General features: G+C 36.4%; 2 protein-coding genes across 2 annotated transcripts in view; one reads left to right on the top strand and one right to left on the bottom strand.

Moving 5' to 3' along the window:
* cntn5 (contactin 5) overlaps positions 1-27840 on the bottom strand; it is a 314204-nt gene that overhangs the window by 210926 nt on the left and 75438 nt on the right. Inside the window, exon 2 of the mRNA XM_042743607.1 lies at positions 4073-4191. Coding sequence (XP_042599541.1) covers positions 4073-4127 — 55 coding nt within the window. The 5' untranslated portion in view covers positions 4128-4191. The remainder of the gene's footprint in view (positions 1-4072; positions 4192-27840) is intronic.
* Positions 15016-19767, top strand: LOC109081982. Its single transcript, XM_042743606.1, has 12 exons — positions 15016-15676; positions 16190-16331; positions 16508-16727; positions 16841-16967; positions 17247-17545; positions 17705-17795; positions 18023-18139; positions 18272-18347; positions 18423-18674; positions 18881-19052; positions 19191-19339; positions 19453-19767. Exons 1-12 carry the CDS (start codon positions 15326-15328, stop codon positions 19638-19640), a joined length of 2184 nt encoding a protein of 727 aa, XP_042599540.1. The 5' UTR covers positions 15016-15325; the 3' UTR covers positions 19641-19767.

The following is a 27840-nucleotide window of genomic DNA, read 5'->3' as shown; positions in this document are numbered from 1 at the left end:
TTTTCTCCTTCCCTCATTCAGCCCTCACCCCATCTCTGTCTCTCTCCAAACCCCAATCGACATTTTCATTTTGAAGCACACCAGGAGTCTCAGATGGTATCACTTCGTAGAGAGTGTTCCTGTCCCCCGCTCGCTCTGTTCCCACCAGCATTAGAGTTTTTATTGAGAGACAGACATGGCCCAGGGGAAGACGGTCACCTGCTGAAACCTTTCACTGAGATTAAGCACTGAAGGGGGTTTGATACTAGGGCTAAAAAGATCTGACGAACCAGACTAATATGAACTGCGTACAACACAGACGTCAATGTAATTTATGTTGCTTTGCAATTCAAACAAATAAAGCAGAAGAACTTGTAGAAGAACATGTAGTCACATGTGTCATAAGTTCAGTTTAACAGAATTTAGGCATTGTCCTGACACAGAGGCTTATCCATATTTGCAAAGACAAAAATCCCAGAATGCAAATGTTACAATCAACTCAGGTTCACTGAAAAAAAAAAAAAAACAAACAAAAAAAACCTTCCTTTGGTGAAATTATTTCAAAATGTAGCCAGAGTGGTGCTAAAACCACTCAGATGAATATGATTCTGGCAATGATTTATTACAGTGTTTGTTGTATGTATTGTGGAATTTCAGAATTGAAACGTCAGATTAGTATTGCTAAAAGGTACCCTAGTCCTAACTGAAAGTGTTAACAAAAGCACATGACATAAAAACACGTTTGCTGAAAGGAGCATGCCATTTTAGCTTGCTTATACAAGAGTATGTTGTACCAGGTGAGCTACCAAGCAAGTTTACTATGTCAGAAAAGCTACACATATGTGACTCAACTGTCAAAATGTATTAGTTTGCAGCATGGCATGTGAAACACTGCTGTTTGAAATGGAATGGAAGTTGTTGGTGTCTTACTGATGAATTGTAAGAATGGGCACATTTTTTTTTTTCTTTTTCTTTTTTTTTAAGTCATTAAAATGTAGATAGAGACACACTTTTCAATGAGCATGTTGGTATAAATATACTGATATTTTATTAAACAGAATAAATAATATATGTTCTGTTAATATGCTCTTTAATAATAATAATAATAGTAAGTTATTTTACTTCTAATATGTTCTAATTATTTTAAAATTTTCTTTATATTATACACAGAACTTTTAATTAATATTTGTGAGTGATATGTATGTTAATTTAATTTAATATTAAATTAGCGTACATAATAGATAATTTTGCAACAGGTAGGATTCAGTTTACACATTCTCTCATTTCTATTGTATCCGCAAACACTTATCGACTGTCATACAACTTAGCAATTCAGTGACATCAAGGATATATTGCAATTGGTTACTAAGGCACAGATGATTTAAGTTGACCGGTAAGTTTTTTTTTTTTTTTTCCAATTGAAGAGCTGCAGAGATTGGTATCTCTCCACAATATCTTTGGTATTAAGTAATTGTCATAGCAACATGCTAACATTACACTCTGTCAAAATCTACTGTCAGTCAATTCTCCAATGCGCTTTACAAGAGCAACACAATGTATGTGGACTGCATGTGAAGAGCACAGGAGAAATGACTGACAGTAGCATCCTAACTATAATGGAACCACATGAGTGACTCCAAGTGACAGTTGCTGACTATGTAGAGTGTTCCAAATCAGTCACTTATAAGGTTCCTTTTCAGTTAGGATGCTGCCTTAGTAGACAGTTTCCTGTGGGCAGTATAATATTTGCTTGAGCAGGAGAAAATTTGTCATGTAGTATTATTATTTATCACTAAAATGTTGCTGTTTTAGATGTACTTTTTTTTTATTTTTTTTATGTAAAACACTGTGAGTGTACAATCTGTTCTTTGCTCAGATGCTGTGTGGGTTTGAGTGATATAAACTGTGTGACCAGAATCCACAAACACTGCATTATTATATAATAGTGATGATTATTTCAGATGTTCGGCAGCATTGAGAAAATATAAAATAAAATAAAACAAAAAAATTCTACTGAGGTCAAGCCTTTCATATATTCATAAAGCACTGGGGGCAAAAGTTCTAATTAACTAGGCTGTTTTAAGAATTGTTTAAAAGGATTGTTCGCTCAGAAATGAAAATTTGCTGTTACTTCACTCACCCTTGGGCCATCCATCTTGTAGGTATTTATTTATTTATTTATTTATTTATTTATTTATTAGTAGACCAGTAAAAATAGTTTAAGTTGATTTTAGGTCCTTGATGATACATAAATGGCAAAAAAAGTCAGTGGCTATTGACGATTAAGTGTCAAAAAAGCATTTACAGGCAAGAGAAAATATTGAGGTCTTACGAAGCTAAATGATCCGTCTGTGCACGTAATTCAACACTATTTACAACATTATTACCTGTAATCCATAGCCTCAGGCAAAGAGACCAGAGTGATGTATGGGTCATGAACAAATCATTCTTTTAAACCAGTTCATTTTAGTGTACTGGATGAAACAGTTCACCAAATCAAATTTAACCGACTGAAACAGTTCACAGTTCAAGCAACACAAGTCTGTAAGTTACTCAGTCAAAACTCACTTTCAGACATGCCCAACAGACTTGAAATGAGCCAATATACCAATGTATATGATGCCAGTTTTTGACACATCATTCAGTGCTCCAGTTCCTCCAATACTACACTGAACTGAGGAAACAGTTCTATAGCTCATAATATGAGCATAATATGAGCGTAATATGAGCGTAATATGAGCGTGCGTGAGCCAAGTTCTTAAATGAAGGGGCATCCAGGGGTTTATCCAGATTTATGTAAAAAAAGTTTATACATGTAAAACTTCCATGTTTATTGCACAGACCAATTGTTTCACTTCATAAGACCTCAATATATCATCAGTAGCCACAGGTATTATTTTTCTCTTGCCTGTATGTGCTTTTTGGTATCTTAAGTGCCGGTAGCCTCTGAATTGCAATTTAAGGATCACCAAGGACCATTGTTTCAACTTAAAAATCTTTACTGTTCTACTGAAGAAAAAAAAAAAAAGTCACCTGAATGAATGTGAGTAAATCAACAACAAATGTTTATTTTTGGGTAAACTATCCTTTTAAATACTTTAATGATGTTTTTTTTTTTTTAATAAAATAAATAAACAAATAAATACATTTACAATGAACTATATAAAGTTATAATTTAATGTCTATGCAATTTCATATGAGCCAAAAGTGCTATTTTTTTTTAGTTCAGTGCAGCTCTGATTCAGTTGCATATTGATAAATAAGAAAATTGTATTAAGTAATTGATATTTCAGAAACAACTAAAAAAACAAACAAACTTGCTGTTCTGTTCATCTTTGCTCTGTCATGCTGATCTGTATAACAAGCACAGACAAACATAGTGAAACAAACAGTGAAATGCTCCAGTTGAAATATCAACACTACTTTAATGCTGCTCGACCAATCAGATTAGTAGAACAATCTTTTTAACAAGCATAAATTCACAAAGCAATAATAAAGTCAATAAAATTACTCATCTTAAAAATCCAATTAGACATAAAAATATTGCTTGGTTAACCACACAGCTTTCATATTATTATTCTACTTTCTGCTCTTCAGAATTTCCTTTTATCAGTATATCAGAACAGAAGCAGTCTCTACAAAGTGGTGCTTCAAAAGACAGCATGTGAAACATGAGCATGCTAATAGGAATACTTCATCTCTCAACCAGGCTTGTTTGCCGTAGCTTGGTATAGTGCAAACATCTGTTCAATAATTGCACACCCAGGGCTCCTCTATCCGCTAAACACGTACAACATTACACATTCAAGACTACATTTTAGATGTCAATTATGCAATATGATGTTTACTTAACCAAGCCATTACCATGCTAACAGTTCAAGACAATACCTCAACAACATTATGAGAGCTACAGATAATGTTAATACAAGGGCAGTGGAGCACTAACAAGCCCTGAATAACAAAAATACCGGGAAGTGTTTCACGGCAGCCCTTTGTTAATGTTGTTAAGAGAAAGAGAGAGACAAGCAAGAGGAGGCTGTTTTCAGGAAAGGCAGATTCTTATCTTGATATAATCGCACAGCCGCTCTCATACCTGCTAGGCCGCTGATAACTGACAGCAGGAGAAGTGGTTTCCATGGTGACCCCATACTTGTTCTGGAGGGTCCCTTCCGTGAGATTGTTAGTAGGTCTGTTTCTTCATTAAAGCAGTGCCTATGAAAAACAAAAGGACAACAGTAAGGGACAGAGTGCATTTAAACTGAATGTGTGAGTGAAAATGAAAAAAAAAGAAGTTAGTTTAGCTAAAAAATTCTGTTATTCTATAAATCATTCTCAAGGGTTCAAACTGATGGTTCAAGAAGTATCAGATATCGGAGCTCTGGAGCAAATCCAGCAGAAACACAGCAATAACAAACAGAACCCTGACTAAAATCCCTTGGTATTACTGTTAATAAATACATCATGGACACTTCTGGCTGGTACATTGTAAAATTGAATTTCATGAAAAGCGTGCCAATATCACATCTGAAAATAAAAAATAATAAAAAAAGGAAGGAAGGAAGGAAATTAATAATAATATTAAAATGAAATTCAATTTAGTTAGAAAATGAAGTCATGACAATTAAAAGCAATTTTAAAAAAATCGTGTTAATCATGTTATTTTAGCAATTTGACCCAGGACAGTATGAGAATTAATAAAATATGTTGTCATTTAACACACAAAAAAATCTGGAGTGATATTTATTTATTTATTTGGATAATAGTGATGCTTGAATTATGCATATTTTAGGTCTATTTGAGATTGTATTTGACTAATATTGTATTTTTTTTACTATTTGCACATGGTATTACCACAGTATTTATCAGGTCCTTAGCTTTACCATCCATGCAGTGTTATTTTACTATCATTGAAATACTATTGTTATGGAGTCAATATAATATCACATATACGCAAAAAAATAAAGTTTTGCAAAAGAAAATAAAGTTTTGCAAACAAAAATTAAAGTATTGAGGAAAATAATTTTGCTTTTTGCAAACAAAAATAAAGAATTGCAAAACATAAATGATACCGCGCGAAAGCAATGATTTTCCAATACATATTTTCCATGGTCATATCTACAATTTTATTTGCAACACTGATTTTATTTTGCGTGTCAGTCTAGTTTGAGCTTGCGCTGCAGTTTTTCCTGTGCGCTTAATTTTTCTGCGCGTCTCGCTTTGTGGCGCTGTTTTGACGTGGGGGTGGAGTCAAGGGGCAGGGGCGTGTACAACATGACTCCCTGGAAACGACGTCATCGGCCCGAGACGCAGCTCACTGATCCAGGTACTGTCATGATGAGCAGATGCATGCGAGTGGATCGCTTCCTTTTATTCACTAGCATTAATATTAATATTTTAGTTTTATTTATTACTTACAGTTTTTGGATCTGAAGTATCATTTAGGTTATATTGGTAGACAGATAATTTGAGGTTACCCAACAATATATACCCATTTTTACATATTGGTCAGTACTTATGCCCATTTGGCATACAGTTGTATATTGCATGTGCAAAAGTCTCGAAATTGAATGACAGGTTTGTTAGTGGATTATAAACATCTGTTTGGATTTGTTTTAGTGAATTTAAGTACATATTGTCATACTGTGATTTATTTCCTGTGATTTTGTACATGACTTTATTGCAGTCATTCAATTTTCATGTATGATCGAAAACACGATCAACAGCAAAAAAAATCAATAAAAGGACACACTTATATTAAGTGCAATGGTTCAGTATATGAAACATTACTATCATATGCCTGTATCAAAATGCCACACTGTTTAAATCTGATAGCAGCTCAACCATGTCAGTGTCACAGTACTTTTTTAATAAAGTGAAAACCAGACGTTTTCACTCCTCCTCTTTAATCAGCCCTCACATTGAAGCAGGGTGAGAGAGTTTGCCGGTGTGTGAGTATCCATTAGTCTCCATGATCAAAGCACAGATGAGTATGTTGCTTTAGGCATGATAGAGCAGCCAGATGCTTGAAAAAGACACACTGTCCTCCAACCATACACAAACAAACACGTACATATGGTCAGACCTCTAATGGTTGTGCAGCTGTTCATATAATCACAAACACACACACACACACACATGCTACAGCAGGTTTATTTAATAACTCTTTTGCATAAAAAGAGAGCAAATATTAATTTTTGAGGCTCGATGCAATAAATGGAGTCCTGTGGAGAGCCTGGGGAAAGACTGGACATGCTCTCACAGTCTCTCTCTCCCTGTCCTACACCCATCCATTACTAATAACACCTGCCTCTGCCTCACCTCAGTGCACACACACACACACACACACACACACACACACACGTGCAGACTGACCGAGACTGAGTAGCGTAAACCAACAATTCTCATTATTTATATTCATGGCACAGTGGCCTGCCTATCAAAAACAATATCAATGAGAATGTTCTGCAGGAGTGGCTGTAAAAAATGTGTCCATATGCCCAACCTTTTGGAAGCCACCACATGGTGTGCTTTCAATTTTTTCTCCTATTTGTCCATTTGAAACTGTTTTCATTTATTTATTTTTCTCATTGACAAGGTCACATTACACATTGCAGGAACAGTTCATGACAAAAAAAAAAAAAAAAAAAAAAGACAAAAAGAAAACTGATTTCATCCTACTTACCCTGTTGTTCCAAACCTGACTTTTTCTGGATTTTTAAAGACTATTCTGGTCACGCATCTCCATATAATGAAAGTGAATGCGTCTGAAAAACACACTCACATGCAATATTTCAAGTCTTTTGACGTCATACAACAGTAAGTCATTATTACTGAAAATCTTCTTCACTATCTAATTAAAAAATATAAAAATGGTGGAATAAAAAAATATAAAAATTTTTTTTTTTTGGTGAAGTGGTGTTCTTTTGACTTTCCAATGAATCAGTTTCATTTCAAAAAATTGGTCTGAATGAGTCATTCATGAACTTCATTCAAATTGGTGTTCTATTCTGAAACAAAACTACACAAAATTTTGAAATTACAGCTCACTATACTGCATAATTGAAGTTCTAAGTTCTTCGTAGGTTCTGCTCTTCTAGAAGTACTTACCAGGGATGCGTTTCCCATACAATGACGTAACTCAATGATTAACCTCCATAGTATGATGCATAATTGTGGAAACAAACTACCTAGCCACGACTATATCCTGAACGCGGTCACATCTCTGTCATTTGAAACTCATTAGTTCAGCATTATAGGGCCATTGTTAATGACATTGCATGCATGCGGTGGAGTAATAACTTCTGCTATCTAAATGATTAGAGAACTCTAAGATGCTGCTGTATTGAACGTGGCACCTGATTGACTATCCTGTTGAAAAAATCAAGCATATGCTGGTTAGCTATGTTTTGGAGCATGCCTGCTGGTTTGAGCTGGTTTAAGTTGGTCCTTAGCCTCCAATGAAAAAAATAAATTCTGTTCTTAACCACATCACCATAAATAGATAATTAAATGAACATTGTAATAAACATCTCCATTTGTGCTCCACTGAAGAAAATCATGTTGGTTTTGAATGACATGAGTATAAATAGATGATGACAGAATTTTCACTGCAGCTCATTTATTCTTTTTATAATTTAAATCTGTTCTCGTTTGATAAGCAACAGTGTTGTAGTACATTATAAACTACAGCAATACCAGAAGTTAAAACCCATATCCCATAAAGCCAACATTTATAGCACTGCATGCTTGACAAAACGCTTCCATTCAGTAGTTTATTGGAGTGACTCCATTAGAAAAAAGCAGCTTTTTTTTTTTTTTAAAAAAACCCATTTGGAATTGTAACTCCTGTGTATATTTAGAAATGCAGGCTTGCGTCAGGCCTGTCTAAAGTTCATCGCACTTGGCTGCTCCACATCAGGCTGTGTGCATGAGCTCTCTCATCGAAAATTCTCTGTCTTTCTCTCCCTCCCTCTAACAATGTAAAAACAGGAGGAACAGAACTCCAATTTCAGCCTAGATCAGTCATAAAGCTGAGGAACAATCCCACATTTACAGACAGGAGGAAGACATCCTATCTATGGCAATTATGTCAGCTTATATTTTCCTCTTTTAATAAAGATGTAACAGTTATTATCAAACTATTACATGGTTATGTGTATCAGTGCTTCACATCTGATTTTGCCTTAGGATTTAAATATTAAGGCAACTTTAATATATTCAATGTATTGATCTTATTTATTTATTTATTTTCAGTTAATCAATCGTGTTTAATTTCACTTAATGTTACAAATTATACATGTGTAATCATAAACACACTGGGCCTCATTTTCTAAACGAACGTATGACAGAAAATTGGGCGTATGGTCATTTCAACGCAAAACTTGGAATTTATCAATATGAAGTGAGAGGTGGCTACGATCAAATTTCATGTCTGGTCTCAGCTCGTGTACACAAGTTTTTGAGTTACCTGTACTTGCGCACAGCATAGTAAATATGGTGGACAATTGTAGAACGACAGCATTTTGTTCGTTTTTATTTTCCTGACCGCCAAACGAAGCTCATTAGTCAATCGTTAACCAGTAAGATTAGAATGTCTTGGAAAGGAGAAAAACAGAAATTAAGTCTATAAAAGAAATAAAATTAATAGGATCACACAAAATATAACAAAATTAACAGATAATAAACAGATTAATAAAAGAAAAAAGAAAAAAACACTGCAACAAGTATAGGCTATGCTCGTTTTTGTGACAATCTTTCTACATTTTATTTATTTTCTTTATATCTTTATTTGATTTAATCCATCTGATCGCACAGGCACCGCGTGGACACACAAACAACATTAGCTCTAGTGTTGCCTGACATTCCAAACACACAACATAAAAATAAAATCAACCAAACCAAACAAAATTTGTTTAATTTAAAAGGTCCGCTGTAAAATCAGCGTGCAGCGGCCAAACAAATATTTTTTGTGCAAGCAAGGATTTTACATAGATAATAAACATGAGTGAAGTATGAAGCCATGTTTAGGCTACATAATGAATAATAGTTGTGCAAACAAATATGGCAAAAATGGAAACAATTGGATTCTTGTGATATGAGATAGGCTCGTGAGCCAAATGGCATTTCAGTTTTGCTTGACATTTGTATGTTTTTTATAATGAATGCCACTATAGCCTAATTGGTGTTTTATTTTATAGTTTAATATATAATTTTATAACTACTTATTTTTCATTCTTCGTTCTGTTCTGAATACTGTTAAATTTAAAATATTTGTTGTAGGGTGAGGGGAACTAGGCTGTTTATATTTACCAGTATTTTAATATACATATCAATTACATAAATTAATGTAACCTAAAGGTTAACGGGTGTTTTTGGAGTAAGATCAATTTCTCTTTCATGAGAGTACTTGCTTTTTTTGGCCGGGTTTTGTTTCTCCGTGTTGTAAACTCTAGGGTCAAGGCTTCTAAACCAGGGTGTTTTTAGGGGCATGGTATTCAAATGACGATTGTTTTCTGCTGCCACATTTATCAACGTGCGATCACTCATATGATGAGATTGGCGGCATACAAATGTTTCATGAATCACACGTGAACTCTGTCGTAAGTTGATTTGTGCGCACGGTTCTGTGCTCGTTTCTATGTTAGATTGATGGGGGAAGTCGTGGCCTAATGGTTAGAGAGTCGAACTCCCAATCGAAGGGTTGTGAGTTCGAGTCTCGGGCCGGCAGGAATTGTGGGTGGGGGGAGTGCATGTACAGTTCTCTCTCCACCTTCAATACCATGACTTAGGTGCCCTTGAGCAAGGCATCGAACCCCCAACTGCTCCCCGGGCGCCGCAGCATAAAAATGGCTGCCCACTGCTCCGGGTGTGTGTTCACAGTGTGTGTGTGTGTTCACTGCTCTGTGTGTGTGCACTTCGGATGGGTTAAATGCAGAGCACAAATTCTGAGTATGGGTCACCATACTTGGCTGAATGTCACGTCACACTTTTCACTTTAAATGAGGCCCACTGACACAATGAATCCCCAAATGTAGAATACAATAAAAAAAATTTACAGGTACTATTAATTCTTGTCCCGCCAGCATTTTTGAAAAAAGTTGCCAGCCGCCGCCAGCGATTTTTAAAATTTTCAGTAAAATTTGATGGCCTACAGTATATTTTGCTGTATGAATATTTGAATATTCAAAACACCAAAATAAAGATCAAAGCCTCTACTTTTAAACAAACAAAAAAACAGTTTTATTCTAGCTTAACCCTCTGGAGTCGACTAACGCAGATAAGCGTTTTGTGGCATATTCTCCAGATAAGAACGAAAAGAACTTAAATTACACTGTCAGTTTTGATCATACAGATAAGAGCAATACATCAATCGAATCTGCAAAGGGTCTACTTTTATTTGTATACACACATAATAACAACAAAACTTTGTGCATTTATAAAATAAAGAAAACAAACAGAGTGCACTGTCTGCCGCCTTGGTTCTGCGGGATCTTCATTTAGAAACACGTCATTAAAATGAACTGTAACTCAGCAAATACTCAACACAGAGACATGAGAGATAGATCTATAGAAAGCTAGACATGTCTACTTTTAAATAATAATTGCATGCCAATGTGCATTGGCTTGTTTAGTTTACACTTGAAGTAGATTGTTCTATTGAAGCGATATCCCAATTCGTCGGTCAATGACGTGACGTCTCTGTTCCCTCCTTCAGGGAACGAGAGTTACCATATGTAACGAGACGTTTTTTTCCATCCTGTTCATGTGTGTTTTTGTTCGGGAGGTTTTGTACTCATTCAGAAGATGTGTAATAGCGCCCCGGAGTGTATAATAGTGAAAACACGTAAAAAGCCATAAAAAACTTGTCAATGGCGGGGAAGCGTTGTCTTCTAAATGAAGAGATAACTCGTCAGTGGCGGGGAAAAAGTTAAGATGGTGCAAGGTGATATGAGTAATTATTTTATTTTGTAATCCCGAGGCTAAAATGAGTAATTATTTTCGGACAGTTTTTTTGTTCTATAATTCTAAAATATGACCCCTCGAAAAAACTTTTAATTTAAATAAATGTTCAGCAATTGTCACACACAGTAAACACATTATAACAAATGGCACATTTAGCTTTGTCTTAATTTAGTGTGAAATTATGTTTTTTTTTTTTTTTGTCTGTCTGTCTGTTCTCTGTTTGAATGATAACTCTGTGGTTTAATTTGTGTTTCACTTTAGAAGGAAATTTTATGCATGGATTTCCATGCTAACTTAGAAAAAATTAAAAGTTAAAACAAAATTAAGTTAGAACATTTAGTATCAATATTATGTGAGGAATGACCAAACATTGTTTCTTCTCTGCCTTAAAGGAGTAGCTCACCAAAAATGAACTCCCTCTCAGACCATCCAAGATGTAGATGAGTTTGATTCTTCATCTGGACAGATTTGGAGAAATTTAGCATTACATAACTTGGATGGATCCTCTGCAGTGAATGGGTGCTGTCAGAATGAGAGCCAAACAGCTGATAAAAACTGAGTGTTTTACTAGTTTTATACTTTATGCTATACTATACTTTAGACTTTGTGTTATACAAAATTAATTTAAATTAACTAAATCTAAAAGAAAAAAAAAAAAGGTTAACACTGCTGCATAATTGTTTCTAAAACAACGGCTCAGAGAGTGAAGGCTAATTTGACATCTTTCTCTCTTCTAAATGCTATCACAGATTTTTTGTTTTGCTGTTCTAATGACATTTGCGGCCTTGACCACTTCATAGTGGGTGCGTGCAACAGGAAATACTGTAAGTGCACAAGACTGTCCCAACAGTCATAGTTAACAACTTTTCAAAATGCTGTTATTTATTTATTTATTTATTCATTTATTTTTAAATGTTGCATTTAATTCTTCAATTTATTGTTTTTTACATTTAACTATATTTTAAAACATGAATTAAAAATCAGTTGTAGATATGCATATGTATGGCCAGCTTGAAAAGTGTTTTGTTTATTTATTTACTTAATTATTTTTATTTTAAATGCATTTATATATTTATTTTATTTTATTTTTGTTGGAGTCGCATTAGTCCTCCAGATTTAATCAAAGCAGACAGTAATGTAGTGGCAATTCCATCCTTGTAAATTCCCCATATCATACTCCTACATTTGACAATTATAAAAATGAAAAGAAGTCCTAATTGTATTTTTTGGGGGTTATTAAAAGATGGCCTAGTCTACTCCTCATCTGTTCCGACAGTCCTGACAAACAAGACAGAGTTTACCAAGATACCTCTAATCACAGATGAAGCTCCTAACAGTATAGCTGTTATTTCTCTGCAGAGGCCGTTTGGTCTCCAGCAGCCTCTCTGTCCTGCTGAGGTCACTGTGCTGGAGTCATCATTGCCCGGAGCCGCTCTAATCCCCGTCCCCTGGGTGACATTACACTTCATCTGCCTCTTTTAATTAATGAGGAATTCAAAGAGAGCCATCTGATCCTCCTCGTGACAAATGAGTGCTTTTTTTCATTATCGCTGCTCTCTTTTGTTTCTGCTCTCATAAAGATTTTTTATTTTTTGTATTTTTCTTTTTCTTTTTTCTTTAACTAGGACGGGCTTTTAAACAATTAGCAAGAGGTGGACACCATTTCATCTCGCTGTTATTAGGACAGACATCCACTGTAAGAGAGCATGCACTATTTCAGAGATGGTGGCCTTACATTATTATTGTCAACGTTCACTTCAAAGCGAGGGAGTACATCTCTCTTCATTTTATCCCTCTCGCTGCTGCTATTTCATCATCAATTGAATTACACAGACAAACACATCTCACCGTGTGATCTGAATACTAGTGTGCCTCATAGTCAGAGACACTTTTAACAAGCTCAGAACTCGTTTGATTTGATCAGTTTTTTTAGTGTTAAAATAATTTGTTCAACATTTAATTTTAAGAGTCAATTATGGCCACAAATACATTGGAATGTTTTGGGGAGACAACCACATTTAAAGCACATGAACCTTTTTAAAAAATCATCCAAGATGAGTGTGTTTCTTTATCAGAACAGATTTGGAGAAATTTAGCATTGCATCAATTGCTCTGCAGTGAATGGGTGCCATCAGAATGAGAGTCCAAACAGCTGATAAAAACATCACAATAATTCACATGTGATCCACATGACTCCAGTCTGTCAATTAATGCTTTATGAAGGGAAAAGCTGCATGTTTGTAATAAACACATCAATCATTAAGAAGTTGTTCACTTTAAACTAGTCATCTATCAATAATATTTCTTTCACTTTCCTGGGAAAATGCTGTCTGTAAATCTAAATCAGGAGAGTAATATGCACAGATCAATCAATTCTCATCAGCAGTTCAAAACAGTAGTCAGTTGATTTTGATGTGAGAGAACAACAGGTACATTTTCACTGGATAAAGTGTTATGAATGATGGACTCCTATTTTGGACAAACTGACGGTTCAGAGTTAAAATGCCTTGTTGATGGATTTGTTTCTTATAAAAAATCCAGCTTTTCGCTTCACAAGATGTTAATTGATGGACTGGAGGTGTGTGGATTACTTGTGGATTATCATGATGTTAATAACTGTGGTAACACAACATCGCAGTCTGTTAAAAGTGTCTTGATTTTCACTTTTGAGCAGTTTGATGCATCCTTACTGAATAAAAATGTAAATGTTTAAGCTCTTCCTTATCAAATACACAATAAGACCTATAAGATGCATTTAGAAAATAAATAGGGTGACTTTCCATTTAATGCCTATTTTACAATGCCAATAAGTGTTTTTGAATATACTGTGCCCGCATATATGCCAAGTTATAACTTAAATATCAAATTGTGTCAAATATCACTTTTCAATAAAATGTAGTTAACCGCCTACTTCCCTCTAATTTAAGGTTATCCATGCCAGGAAAATAAACTGAATTTGCCCATGTATGCATGTGCTGAAACAAATAGCCTCTTCTTCCATGACTATGCAGCATAGTCGTCTACATCTCCGTAATCTCAGCTGCCGACGTCGTTCAGTAATGACTTATGCTGCTCTACTGTTCTAAATTTTCCGGGAAGCTCTCGTTTGAGGTCTGTAGGAGGAGAAGAAATCGAAAATCGAGGGCGGATGGTGAGAAAAGTAATTGCAATGGTACGTCTCAAATGGGCAGCTCCATCTCGTTTTGCCAAAGAAATGATCCATACGGGAAGTCATGAGCGGAAAGAAGTAACTATAAACAAGTGGTGGCCTATCTGAGTTAAAATAACTGCTATATAGTGTAAAGCTCCAGGAGAGGAGTAAGTTATCTCTAAAAGGAAAGAAAAAAAAAACGGATTCCTGCCTGCAAGGATACTGTTACATCATGAGCTAACACTGCCTGTGGGGAATTAGAACCGTTCGTTCATAATTCGGGACGCAGAGCCAGGAAGAGACAGGGCCATATGTTCCAATCATTCCTTACAAAGACATGCAATGCATTCGTGTAACTTTGTGTTGGACTTGTCTTCAGGAAACACTCATACGGTTCAGTTCATGAAGTTCTCTCCTAATGTGCCGATGGTCTGAATCAGGTGTGTTAAAATAGGAGAATGTGCAGTGCTGAGGGTCCCGAGCACCAGGAGTGAAAAACACTGTGCTAACAAAAATGTCTTCCTTTAACAACTGACCTAGAGCTGACACAGTGGGAAGACTGATTGATTGAGGTTTCTATGACACTCTTGTAACACTGTGTTCACACAGCACATGCTATTTCTGTCACGAACAGCTAGAATACTGAATGACAATATGTCTTTGAGTTTTGATCAGTGGTTCTCAACTGGTTTTGCTCCAATTTTATATTGGACATTGAGTTGTACAAAAATGCAATACGCAAAATTGTGCAAAATCAAATTTGTTATTTTTAATATTTGTTATCACTTAAATGCTATGTTGCAGGTTTTTTTTTTTTCTTTTCTGGCAATTTTCTAGCTGGTAATAAACATTTAAACAGTTATCCATTGTATTTGATGTTGTAGGGTATTACAAAAAAGAAATATAATAAGGAAAGTAGGTGATATCTTAGCGGTTAGCTACAGGTTAGCAATGAATCTTGTTTCTCCCACAATGCATTGCATGACGTCACATGAGGTACTCGCTTTTGGACGACAAACGAAAGCCCGCCTTGATACCATTGAGAGAGTGAGACGAGTAGTGAGAGTAGTAGCTGCTAGTGAAAGAGATAGATAGATAGATAGATAAATAGATAGATAGATAGATTAGCATAGCATAGCATAAATAGATAGTGAGAGATAGCATAAATAGATAGTGAGAGATAGCATAGCATAACAGATAGCTTAGAGAAAGAGTAGATAATAAATAGACAACATGGTTTATTACTGTGTTTGTGGCGGGTGCAAGAACTCCAGCAAAACTGGACATAGGGTCCATTGTTTCCCCAAGGACAAAGGGATCTTCCGAAGCTGGGTGCAATTTGTCAAGATTAGGCGGGCAGATTTTTCAGCTAGCTCTGTCACCGCCTACTCGAGAATATGCAGAGCGCATTTCAAGGAGGAGGATTACCACTCAGGGGATGCCAAGATGGTCGCACTTTCTTTAAAAAGTATGAGGATGGCTAAGTTAATTCCTACCGCCGTGCCGTCTGTGAATGCAAACCTCTCTGCTTGTCCTGTCCCGAGGTTGAGAGACACCGTCTGCCTCAAGCGATATATTGCCACGGTAAGCATCATGCTAACATTAATGTTTACAAGCTGCGTTTTAGCTAGCTCTGTGTGTATTTTGCATACCATGTTCCCTTTGACACAGCCTCCACTACAAGCATGATCACTCTGACATTAGAAGAGCATATTTCGTGATTCACAATTATGAGCCAAAACAAAATTGCCCTGAAGTAAATGTCCATAATATGGACATCGGGAATCGTCATGAAAGCTTCATGGCTAACGTTTAATGTTTGGATCAGTGGTGATGATAATCAAGCGGCTTTCACAATAGTGTGTTTGCGTTTTGTGTTAGACTGCTACGGTTCTCCTTCACATATATTTGACCGTGACCATGTAGTGGAGGCTAAACGCAAGTAAACACAGTTTACCCACCTCTGAAATGTCAGAAACAGTTTATCCACTTCTCACTTCAAAGTTTAGCTACCTCTCAGTAAATTCACTACCTAGAGTTTATGCACCACATGTACTCTAGACATTTATAACCACTTATTATATTTGTTTTCGCAAGATGATGACAGATACCTCACAGCAGGAGACCGTGGACAGTGTAGACACTGTGGAGAGTGTCGATACTGGGGATCAGCCCTTGCCCTCCTCCACTTCTGACGCTGTGACACAGTGTTATTTGAAGCCCCCCCGATGGTCTCGCGGTAAGTCTTGGGTATTTTAAGGGGTAGATATTCTGTCTAAATCATTGCCAGTATCTATGCAAGCAGGACATTTCCATACACATTGATTAAATTAATACATAGCCTACACCAAAACATAGCCGCTTAGATTTGCCATGATTGTCACATGTTTGGGTATGTTTACTGCCTCTCCACAGCTGTGCAGGTTAACCTGAAGCCCAAGATGGTCAGCATGGGCACACAGACGTCTTTCAGCCCACAAACCTCCACTCCCCTCGCTAGTCCTGAACAGACAGATGATGAAGATGATGATAATGCCTCTGTCGTTAGTGACTTATCGTGGGTGCCCGAAGAGCCGATGCATGAGGAGGACTTGTTTGATGAGGAGCCACCTTACGCGTGTGACCCCCACCACAAGTGAGATAATTTAAAACCAACATAGACCATTTTGAATGCTCATTTTATTGTGTACTGTAGCTTTGGTAGTTTGAATGACACCTCCCTCCCTCCCTAATTTTTTGTTGTTGTAGTGGCATAGACAAATTTATTGTTTGCCAAGAGGAGCTGATGGGCCTTTTTGCCATCTGTCCGGCCTGTTGTGAGAGGTCAGATAGTAGCATCGTGCAGCAGGAAGGAACTTTTGTTAAGATCAAGCAGGTACGGTTTTGTTTGCGCAGCAGGCCATCTGATTAGAAAATCAGAATATCTAATTACAATCTGATAGCTCTGACTGTCTTGCCAGATATTTTACAATGTATGTACCAGGCTGGCTTTAGTCTGTTGGTTTGTGATGGCATCATATTTGAGTGTTATACTGTATTGGTCATGTGTGTTTCATTGAAAACATGAAACCAGTAATGTACAGTACTTAATTAACTTATATTGAATCCTGATATACTGTTGATTACTCTTTTTCTTTTTTTTTTACATATCTAGGTCTGTGCATCATGTGGCTACCACCGTTTCTGGCAAAACCAACCAATGCTCCACAGGAATATGCCGACCTGCAACCTCCTGTTAAGTGGGGCCATTCATTTCACTGGATGTTTGGCCACCCAGACATTAAGAATGTTGACTCTGTTTGGCCTGCAGTGCATCAGTGCGAGCAGTTTCTTTCGCCATCAGCGCCGCTACACTATCCCTGTAATCGTTCAGGCCTGGCAAAACGATCAAGCAAAGAATTTTAGTGACCTACGGGCAATGGATGGCGGGCTAGTTCTTGCTGGTGACTGCAGGTAAACCAGTGTGAGAGCTCATAGACCAGTTGCACGTTTTGATTTTGTTATCATGTAGGGTGGCTTTAGTTGGCATTTGCAGATGACATGGTGGATTGTCTTTACAGACCTTGATTATTAAAAACTTGAAACATAATTCAAATTTGTAATTAATTCCAGGTCAGATTCTCCTGGGCACTGCGCGAAGTATGGATCCTACTCTCTGATAGAGGACAGAGTGAACAAGGTGGTGGATGTTCAGCTTGTTCAGGTAAACCTGATGTTATTAGACAAAGAGATGAACTCTGCAATTTGGTAAACTGATTGTATCTTAATATAACATCTTTCCACTAGTACAACGATGCATAGAGCTTTATTGTGTATTGCCTAACTAGAGTACAGTGTATCATAATACCTGGACCAGCAACGCTTCGGTTCATTCACGCCTCCTTCAACAACACCAGGATTCTACACTTACACTGTTATGTCATGTTGCAGAGCTCAGAGGTCCCCAACAGCTCATGGTGTGAGCTTGAAGGGCTCAAGCGCAGTGTTGACCTGCTGAGGGGAAAGGACCTGCATTTGGCAACGCTGATCACGGACCGTCATCGCCAGGTATTTACAATAAAAAATGCAGTATAGAATGTAAATATCTGAATTGCATTGAAGCTGGATGTTTGTGGTTTGCTGATGCACTGAGGGCCACACAGGTCAATCATCCACAAAAGTTTGTTTGTTTCTCCTTAGGTTGCCAAATGGGTGAGAGAGGAGCTGAGCCCTAAAGGGACACGGCATTATTTCGATGTGTGGCACATTGCCAAAAGTATGTATCCATTGTTGGAACCTTGAAGCAGTTTTTGTTAGTGCATATCAATTAATACCATTTGTTCTAAAACAGGTCTGGGGAAGGCATTGGATGCAGCTTCAAAAGAGTGTGACCAACTACAGTTGTGGAGGCCTGCTATAGTGAATCACCTCTATTGGACTGCAGCCTCAACCCCAGATGGGAACCCAGCGGTCATGGAGGCCAAATGGAGAAGTTTAGTCAACCACATCCAGGACATTCATGACCATGACACCCCTGCCTTCTCCAGTTGTGCCCATGGCCCTCTAGACGGGGATCAGCGCAACAAAGAGTGGTTGGACCCAGGTACAGTACACACAGTATGTGGTATTATGCACGCTCTACAGTTTTGTTTGTATTTGCTCTCTGAGTGATTGTTTGGATGCTTTGACATGTGACCTTTGTGATGAAATGTTTTCATTCACTGGCAATCTCATAACATTTTGTTTACTGTTTATGTTTGCTATAATTCATATGTGTGTCTGTCTGCCTCCCTGTCTTGGTCTTTGCAGGCTCATTGGCAGCAGTAAAGTTGGAGAACATAATAATGAGGACTGCCTTACTGAAAGATGTTCGACAGCTGTCTCCACAGCACCAGACCTTCTCCCTTGAGGCTTACCACTCCCTCATCTTGCACTTCGCGCCCAAGCACACAGGGTTTTCATACCTTGGGATGTATAGCAGGTCAGTGCTATCCAATGGAATAATACTGCCAATTATTATGCCGTTTATAGTAATAATAGTACCTATTATCATGCTATTGTAGTATTTTGTCATGCATACACCAAGTAAAAAAAAATTCTCAAATGTGTTATTTTGTAGGCTTCTCTTAGCGGCGCTGCATTATAATCACAATGCCAACCGCGAGACAGCACGGAGAAGTGATGGGACGGAGAAGTACTGCGTGCGGTATCCGCGCTTCAGAAAAGGTGCCCATGTGGTGCTTCCCATCAAAGAGGCAGCCTCATACGGTAAGCAGTGTCATGCAGTTCTATCATATTTTGAGATGGTGCACGAGACATCTGTGATCAGTGGCAATGATCTTTATACAGTATTATTATTATTATTATTATTATGTCTGCAGGTTATGCAACATCATTAATGAAGGCCCTTCAGGAAAGCTACACCAATTCACCTGCAGCTCTTCGAGAGGTTAGCGACAATTTGTCCTCCGATGCACCCGCCCCCATCGCCAAATCCTTCGAACAGGTTCCTAAGGAGGAGGCCGTCAGCCTCTACCTAGCCCGGCAGTCACGTTACAAAAAAAACTAATTTCGCATTATTATTTTTTTTCCACAGACAAGTCCAATGATTTAGTTGTAAGTATTTATTTTAGTTGTTAGTTATCTTCTTTCCCTCTGTCCCTGTCATCTCATTTGGTGGTGGTTTCCTGCATGCTGCATGGTTTGTTTTTTTCTTTGTGTGCTGTTGCTTTGGTTTTACTTTGCACAAAATTATTACTTTTTTCCTTCTTTGTAAGTGGCAATAATTGTCGCTGTACCCCATTCAAGGGGTCCTGCATGCTGCATGTCTGCTCCTCTGTCTGTTATTTGCATGAAATTTGTTGTAATTCAAAATAATTTACCAATCATTTTACCTGTGCCTTGTCAACCTCTGTGTGCGGTGTTGTCTGGGCTCACTGTGTGTCTGCTTGATGTGCTTTTGCGTGTGTGTGTGTGTGAGTGAGAGAAACAAAAGAAACTGCAAACGTTTCAGGTCAGTAATCTTCGTCCTTGTTCAGTAAATGTTCAGTAACCGTTACAAGCAATGCCAATAAACTGTGTTTTCTTATCAAAATTCATGTGTTCTGTGTACTTTATAACATTTTAAGGGCAATTGGGGGATCACAACAGAATAAGCAATTATTTTTATTAATTTTCATCCAAACGAGGCCATTGAAAGCCCTGATAGGTCTGGTCACCACTTTGAAATTGTTGTCTGATGTTTGAAACCACACAAGAGGGTAGAGGCTTCCTTATACTCCTGCCTAAAACTCCATAAGCCCAGCGTATAGCCTACCTGTACGCAGTGTACCGGTATTGCCTAGGGATAAGTAGGAAAGATTCTTAAGTTTAAAACTGTAAGTAGGTTGGAAACGTCATTTTAAGCCTGTCTCTTATGCATGTTTATTGTGTATGCAACACATCTCCTGTCACCTATAGCTGTTGTTCAAAAGACTCAGTGTAAAAAGATTGGTAAAGTAAACATAAACCATGAACATACTCGTGCGTGCTGGCTTGAAGGGGACCATGATCCTTCCTGAAGTGTGAGTATGCTATGTGTAGCACAAACGGATTCAGGCAGCATGACTCAAATCCAGGATGTTGCGTTAGGCACGTTACATCTGCTGGCCGCGGGGTGAGGTCCTCGACCAGCGACCAAAACGCGCTCACCTCCCTACAACACAAGCTCTCCACCACAGTTTCCATGGGACGACACCGCCCACACAGACACCTGCCAAACACAGCGACACAGACGCATACTACTCACTCCCTCTACCGGTAAGCCTGACTGTCAATGACAATTAATCACGAGGAAAACTAGTTGGCACTATCAACAATAATCACACTGGCGTCGGCTACGTTTGCAAACAACATTTTCACCGGAGAAGGAGGTAAAAGCTTAGAAATAAACACTAGGGGTTCACAGGTGGGACTGTCAAGCTAGCCCATAGCTAATTACTGTCACTAGATATAAAGAAAACGTTGACTTTTATTCGGGTGCTATTCACTGACAGTAAAAAAAAAGTTATTTTATGCACTGCTGTTCACAGACTACTAGCTCCAGCGGTCATTGCTGCGTTTCTAAATGGTAGCAACTCACCAGGACACTTCACCAACTCTCCAGTCATTCTCCTCTGACCATGCATTTATTTGTCTTTGATTGCCATCGGCTCTCGGTATTTCCCTCATTCGCCCTGTCACGTCTAAACGGTTCGAAATTATATGGCTGTGGGCCATCATAAATGTTAACTGTCGGTCTTTCCACCTCTTCCTCATCCCAGTTAGACGCCATAGTCACTGAGTGCTAGAACTAGTTCTAGTAGCTGAGCTGCAAGGCTGAGGCTACCTTCCAGCGTGTCTACCTCATGTGACGTCATCGCCGAATTGCGTAAAAAAATAACCGTTACTAACCAAAAAAAACTACAAAAACTGGACTTTAACACCATTTTGGAGACATTTCTAACTTTATATACATATTTTGACTGCTTTACGTACCCATTATTCGAAAATTATAATCAACATTATTTCAAATACTTAAATAATTTCCTTACATAAACTAACAATAAGATTGCTTGGTTATTTCAACTCAACTTTGGGTCAAATATGGACTAACCCAACTTTTGTTTTGAAACATCATTACAATTTTAAATAACTATTCCATTTTAATATTTTTTAAATGTCTTTTATTTCTGTGGTGACAAAGATGAATTTTCAGCATCATTACTCCAGTCTTCAGAGTCACATGATCCTTCAGAAATCATTCTAATATTCTGATCTGGTGCGCACAAACTCTTTTATCATTATCACTGTTAAAACAGTTGTGCTGCTTAATATTTTTGTGGAAACTTTGACACCTTTTATAAATGTCTTTACTGTCACTTTTATGCAGTATAACACATCTTTATGAATAAAAGTCCATAAAGAGAAAACTACATAAATAAATCTTAGCAACCCCAAACTTTTGAATTGTAACGTAAGTCAAATAATATGCAAATGGATTTACATAATATAAAGTTGTATTGAGAAATTAGCCTTTTTAAATCCACAAATAACAAGAGAGGTGTGATTTATCAGCCTAACACATGAAACAAGCACTGGGCTAAATATATAAAGCGTTTACTAAGAGACAGATAAAACTGACTCACAGTCGACGTTTGATTATAACAACAAAAGACAAAGTTTTCTTCTCATTTTTACTCTTCATTATGATATCCTAACTACGCATGAATTCACTTCATTTTTGGTAGTTTTGAAGGATTTTTATTTCTTGCTGTTCAAGATCCATAACAGATCTTTGTCCCACCAGTGATCCAGACAGCTGGTGTTTCGGTTGAGCAGTTAAATGACTCTAAGAACTGATATCCCAAAGATTTCTAACAAGGCCACTGGTGTCCAACAATAATCCATACACTGTAAAAAACAAAAAAACAACCAGCACTTCCTGTCTGCTCAATATCTGTAGGAAAGTGAGTCTTTGTGTCCAATCGACAAATGTGTGGAGATCTCCCACAGAAACCCCTGTGACTGCAGACGGGGCCTGTAACTTGATGACGGGAACCCGGTGATAGTCAATCAGGAACAGACGAGCCCTGATTATAATCACGGGCTACACGCTCACTTAATATAGCGCTTCACACCTCTCCAGCCCATTAACATTTACGTCAGTGATATTGAGAGGATTCTGGGATGAGCGTGGAGGAGAGAATTATCTGATGTATTAATTGGACTCATTCTGAGCCCTGTGGGGTCACTGATAATTACTGATGCTGGATTACAAGAACTGAGACACAGTTCCCAGATTAGCAAGAAGAGATGTGTTCAGACCAAATGTGTCACATAACATACATTAGCCCTACATGTGACCTTTCAGACGTAAAACACTGGCGTCATTATCTTGATATGTTGATATATTTATAGTACACCCTTGAATATGCAACGTGAACATACATGTCACATCGGAGCATAATTTATCTGGTTTCTTTTATACTTATAATACTTCTACTAGCACATTAACCAACAATATATAGCATATATTTTTGCGGAATTTTCTTGCAGGAGTTTATGGCATTACAACAAATACATGCACAGCTTATTTCCTTTGCCTGTATTCATCCAATGTTTACTTCAGGGCAGCTGTCTTTTTTCTATTTTCATTTTTTTTTTTTTTTTTTTTCAAATTTCTCATCTTTCATTTAGGGGGAAATCTGTTCAATAATCCCCTGGAATGGAATGAATTTAAATGGTAAAATGTGTCTAACAGAGTAGTACAGTCATGTTGGTAGCTGACTGCATAATTAAATTTCTCAAAAGATATTTAAAAAATCAGCTCACAGGGGGTTGGGGATGTGTAGAATGGTGCAGCTTGTGTACAGTACGCGTTAAGAATGCAAAATGATCCATTTATTTTTACATTTGCATCATTTGATGGCTAGAGATTAACAGCACTTCACACAAGCTAAAAAAAAGAAAAAAAACTTTTTCAAAAATATCTTCCACCACATTGAAAGCTTGAGGGTTTAACATTGAGCAATGCAACATGAAAATTAGGAAATTGAAATATTGATCACACTTTAATTTTAAGGTCCAATTCTCACCATTAAAAAAAAAAAAAAAAAAAAAAAAAAAAAAAATCTATGACTTTAACCTCAGTAAACTTCAATAAATGTTATGCTTATTAATAGTTAGTAAGGTAGTTGTTAACTTTAGGTATTGGGTAGGATTAGGGATGTACTGTAGAATATAGTCATGCAGAATATGTGCTTTATAGGTACTAATAAAAAGCCAATATGTTAATAATAGACATGCTAATAAGCAACTAGATAATATTGAGAATTGATCCCTATATTAAAGCGTTACCGAAATATTACTATTGGAAAACTGTCAAATTCCATTCGGAGAGAGATCATTTGGTGGTGTTCTGTGTCATTGTTTGCTTCAGTAGACATATGAAGATGCTACGAATGCTATTATTATTATTATTATTATTATTGTATTGCACAGTTCAAATCACAATACCTGTTTAATTTCTATACAAATAGTGCAGTCCTAATCAAAACAATAAATAAATTCCCTATAACAATCTATAAAAACAAAAAAACAAAAAAAAATAGAATTTACCTACAAAAAACACTAAAAAAAAATGTAATAAGAACATTTTCTGAGATTAATTGTGCCATTATTCAAAACTTGCTTTTGTTGCTTTCAGGCTCTGACTTCTACTTTCATTCCTGTGGAACCTTTACAGCAGCGGTTCAGCCAGAGGTTCAACGTCGCTAACGTTATTCCACAACATTAGGCAACGATGGTTCATTCGGCAATATTTGATGTCTTGGGAGTGAGAACACAGGGCCTTTATAAAAAGAGCTATCGACTCATTATAAAAAAAGACTAGAACTTACATAACTGATATTCCACTTATTTCATTTTTATCAAAGAATCCACTGTAGTACCTCACATCACAAAAACCATTGTCAATAACTGACTGTCAATTCAGCACAGCACTCAGAGAGATCATATTAGGCAGCATCCATTCATTTCATTTCAGCCAACCCGCAGTATTCAAGATGGAAAGGCTTTTACTGTTGTAATAAAGGCTCTCGAGTACAGTACGGGCAAATCTTCAATCTCCACCCTGGTTAAAGCCCCCTACACCATGAATGCACCATTCTGTGTTATCTGAGCTACCAATATTGATATTTTTTTTCTAATAGTCAACGTAAGCTCTCCACTAAGAATTTGTGCTGGAGAGTGGGGGTTTGAATGATGTGTATTAATGCCTGCTAATGGAAGGGTCTATACAGCCTCCCACCTTGATTTTGGAGATACAAGATGATGTTATGTTATCAAACAACAGAGAGCGGATTCAATGAGAACCTGTTGTGTTCATCACAGGGTTGAACAGAAGTGCACAGTGATTAGAAGACAACAGAAAATATAAGATTCCCTTGATAGTGGCAGGAAAGGCTGATGTACTATTTCTAAGAGATTGTAAGGTGGAATCTGGGGAAACAGGATTAGACCAATTAAGATAGTATCTTAATTAAAACATTAAACCAAACTAATTCCATGCCAATGCTTTCAAACAGTTTTCGACTATTTCAAAGTGCTTGTTTTTCTTTTGCAAAATTGGAACTTTCAGTGTACCGTGCAGATGCCTTCGCTGATTAGAACATGAATGATTAGGCTTTTTCGCATGGCAACATACCAATCGTATATTGGTGAAAGAATGTGCTGTCATGCATTATGGTCACTAAACTACATCAATTTGTTGTATTTACATAGATTTTGAAGTGATGTTATATATATATATATTTTTGGGACCAGTGTATATGGAAGTTACTCTATGGAAGTCATTGTGACTTTTATATCGAACAATTGTGATTTTGTATCTCATAATTGCAATTTTATAGCAAGAAACGTGAAATCTAGCAAATTTTCCTGGTTACTCCAGGAAAAGGATTCCATAAATGGCAGACTTATAAATCAGTTATGAATAATTCATAATGTAATATTTTGGTCTGTAAAGTGTTAGCAATTTATTTGTGTTTTTGTAATTTTCACCATTCATTCATTCATTCATTCATTCATTTTTATTAGTTATTTTAATACATTAAATTAAGCTACAGTTATGAGAAATTTTGTACTGGCAACTAGCTGAAATTGTATTTATTTATTTAATGTATGTATGTATACATGTATATATGTATGTCTGTTTGTGTGTTTGTTTGTTAACATTTATTTTCATGCAAGTAATGCATTTTTTGCCTGTGGTTTTAGTGTTAGTTAACTATATTTACTCAAAATCAAATTTCAAATGTAAGAGAAAAAAAATAAAAAATCAGACAATAACAAAAAAAAAGAGTCATATTCTATATGTATATATTAATGTAATATTTAATTTAATTTATAATATTTAAAATCTTTTGGGGTTGAATTTTCCAGTCCCAGATAATGGCATTGTGATATATACAAGTAACTGTGAAATAAAATGACTCAAAATAATCCACTATACTGATAACACAATGACGAGTGATACACAAATCAGGTAAAGCACAGACAGTAGCCTACCTTTAAACAGAAAACAATCATACTGTCATGTGTGAGTATGCAAGGTTTTTTTTTTTTTTTTTTTTTTTTTTTGTGCACTGTTTATGCCACCCAGTCCCAGCTGTTCAAAGACACATCACGCATTAGCAGGAGATGGTACCACATGGAATGTGTCCTGTGTCACTGGACGCTGTGGTCGTGCAACTTATCATCTTGACTTATGTGGAGCACGGGTGTGGCTACCCAGTCCCTGCTCATTATCACCATTAACAACAAGCTGTCATCCCACATCCTGGGAGGCTGCTGACACAGTTTGTGTTTAGGAACTCTATGTCATATCCATTATGCATTTGTTCTCAAGCCCCAAGGTGGGTGGCATATCACAATGTCTCTTGATTAAAGACACTGGCAGCCATTTGTCATTTTCTGGCCACAACATTATAAAACAGAAGTTGCTTAAATGCACACATAACTAGTACAAATAGGGCTGAGGTGAAACTAAAGATTTTGGATTGGATTTCCATTTTATTATCATGGAATTGCTTTACGTTTTGTCATGTTTAATTTTTTACCGATAAAGTAGACTGAATAGATTGTTTTAATTTTCCAGCACTAACAACACAACTTTATAGATATATATATATATATATATATATATATATATATATATATATATATATTTATATATTTATATATATATATATTTATTTATTTGCAGCAAATTTATGTCAATGTTTTATTTTGCAGAGGTGTTTTTAGACTTTAAGAGTTTAATAACAGACAACATCATGCATTGCATGATGCAACACACTGCTGATTCTGACAAAACCTTGAAAATATTAACTAAAAAAAAAACATTTTACAATATAAAAATTACAAAAACGGTTTATTTTGTACAGTCAATTATCATTTTAACATTAATAACTTTATCAAACAGCTAATTTACCCGTTACATCAGTATGAACATTTATAAATATACTTAAACTTACACAACAAAAACAACACCATGATTTCCTATTCGTCTGTATTTATTTATTTATTTTTATGCTGTTTAGGTCACTTACATTATTTATTTCTATAATTCACAATGTTATAAGCTGTCCATTATAATAATATATAACTTATAAAAGAGGATTGTTTGTAACCTTTGGACACACATCATGGAAGTCTTTACAAACAGTGTTGCAAATAATTCCAAGTTGATTCCTTTGGCTTTTTTTTTTTTTTTTTTTTTTTTTGGACTGTCTGTCTGTCAAATGCTGTAAATACACCTAAAATGTTTTCTCATTTTAGCCAGCGTTTAATTAAACAAAATGTTAGGTCCTGTGTGAATGATAAGTGGTCTATATTTATATTCTATTATCACAGAAGAAAAAAACTTTTAAATAAAAACTCAAATAAAACCAGGAAAAAAACTCATTCAATTAATAAAAGCCACAAGTCAACTTTTGATTGAATGGATTTCATGTAAACCTTCAACAGAAGCTTCAATCAATTATTTTATACTCATATGGAAAGCACTCATGTTGCATATGAATAAATGTATGGTCTCCAATATTTAATCATTCAGACATGAGGAAAGTTTTGCTATAGCTGGAAACTCATACCTCATTAAAGTCTCATGATCAGCCCTCATAAATTAGAGCATCGACCTGTTGTTTTAAAAGCAAGTCTACACTCATGACCAACTTCACAGTTCATTA

The sequence above is a fragment of the Cyprinus carpio genome, chromosome B18 (genome assembly GCF_018340385.1).
Source record: "Cyprinus carpio isolate SPL01 chromosome B18, ASM1834038v1, whole genome shotgun sequence".
Classification (NCBI taxonomy): domain Eukaryota; kingdom Metazoa; phylum Chordata; class Actinopteri; order Cypriniformes; family Cyprinidae; genus Cyprinus; species Cyprinus carpio.
Note: the sequence above shows the minus strand (reverse complement) of the source record. Positions and strands in the feature narration are given on the sequence as shown.

Excerpts from the sequence above, each read along its gene's own strand:
- LOC109081982 (XM_042743606.1), top strand. The coding sequence starts at position 15,326 with ATGGTTTATTACTGTGTTTGTGGCGGGTGCAAGAACTCCAGCAAAACT. Across the intron at positions 18,140-18,271 it reads TCACGGACCGTCATCGCCAG|GTTGCCAAATGGGTGAGAGA; the intron begins GTATTTACAATA and ends GTTTCTCCTTAG. Across the intron at positions 18,675-18,880 it reads CAAAGAGTGGTTGGACCCAG|GCTCATTGGCAGCAGTAAAG; the intron begins GTACAGTACACA and ends TGGTCTTTGCAG.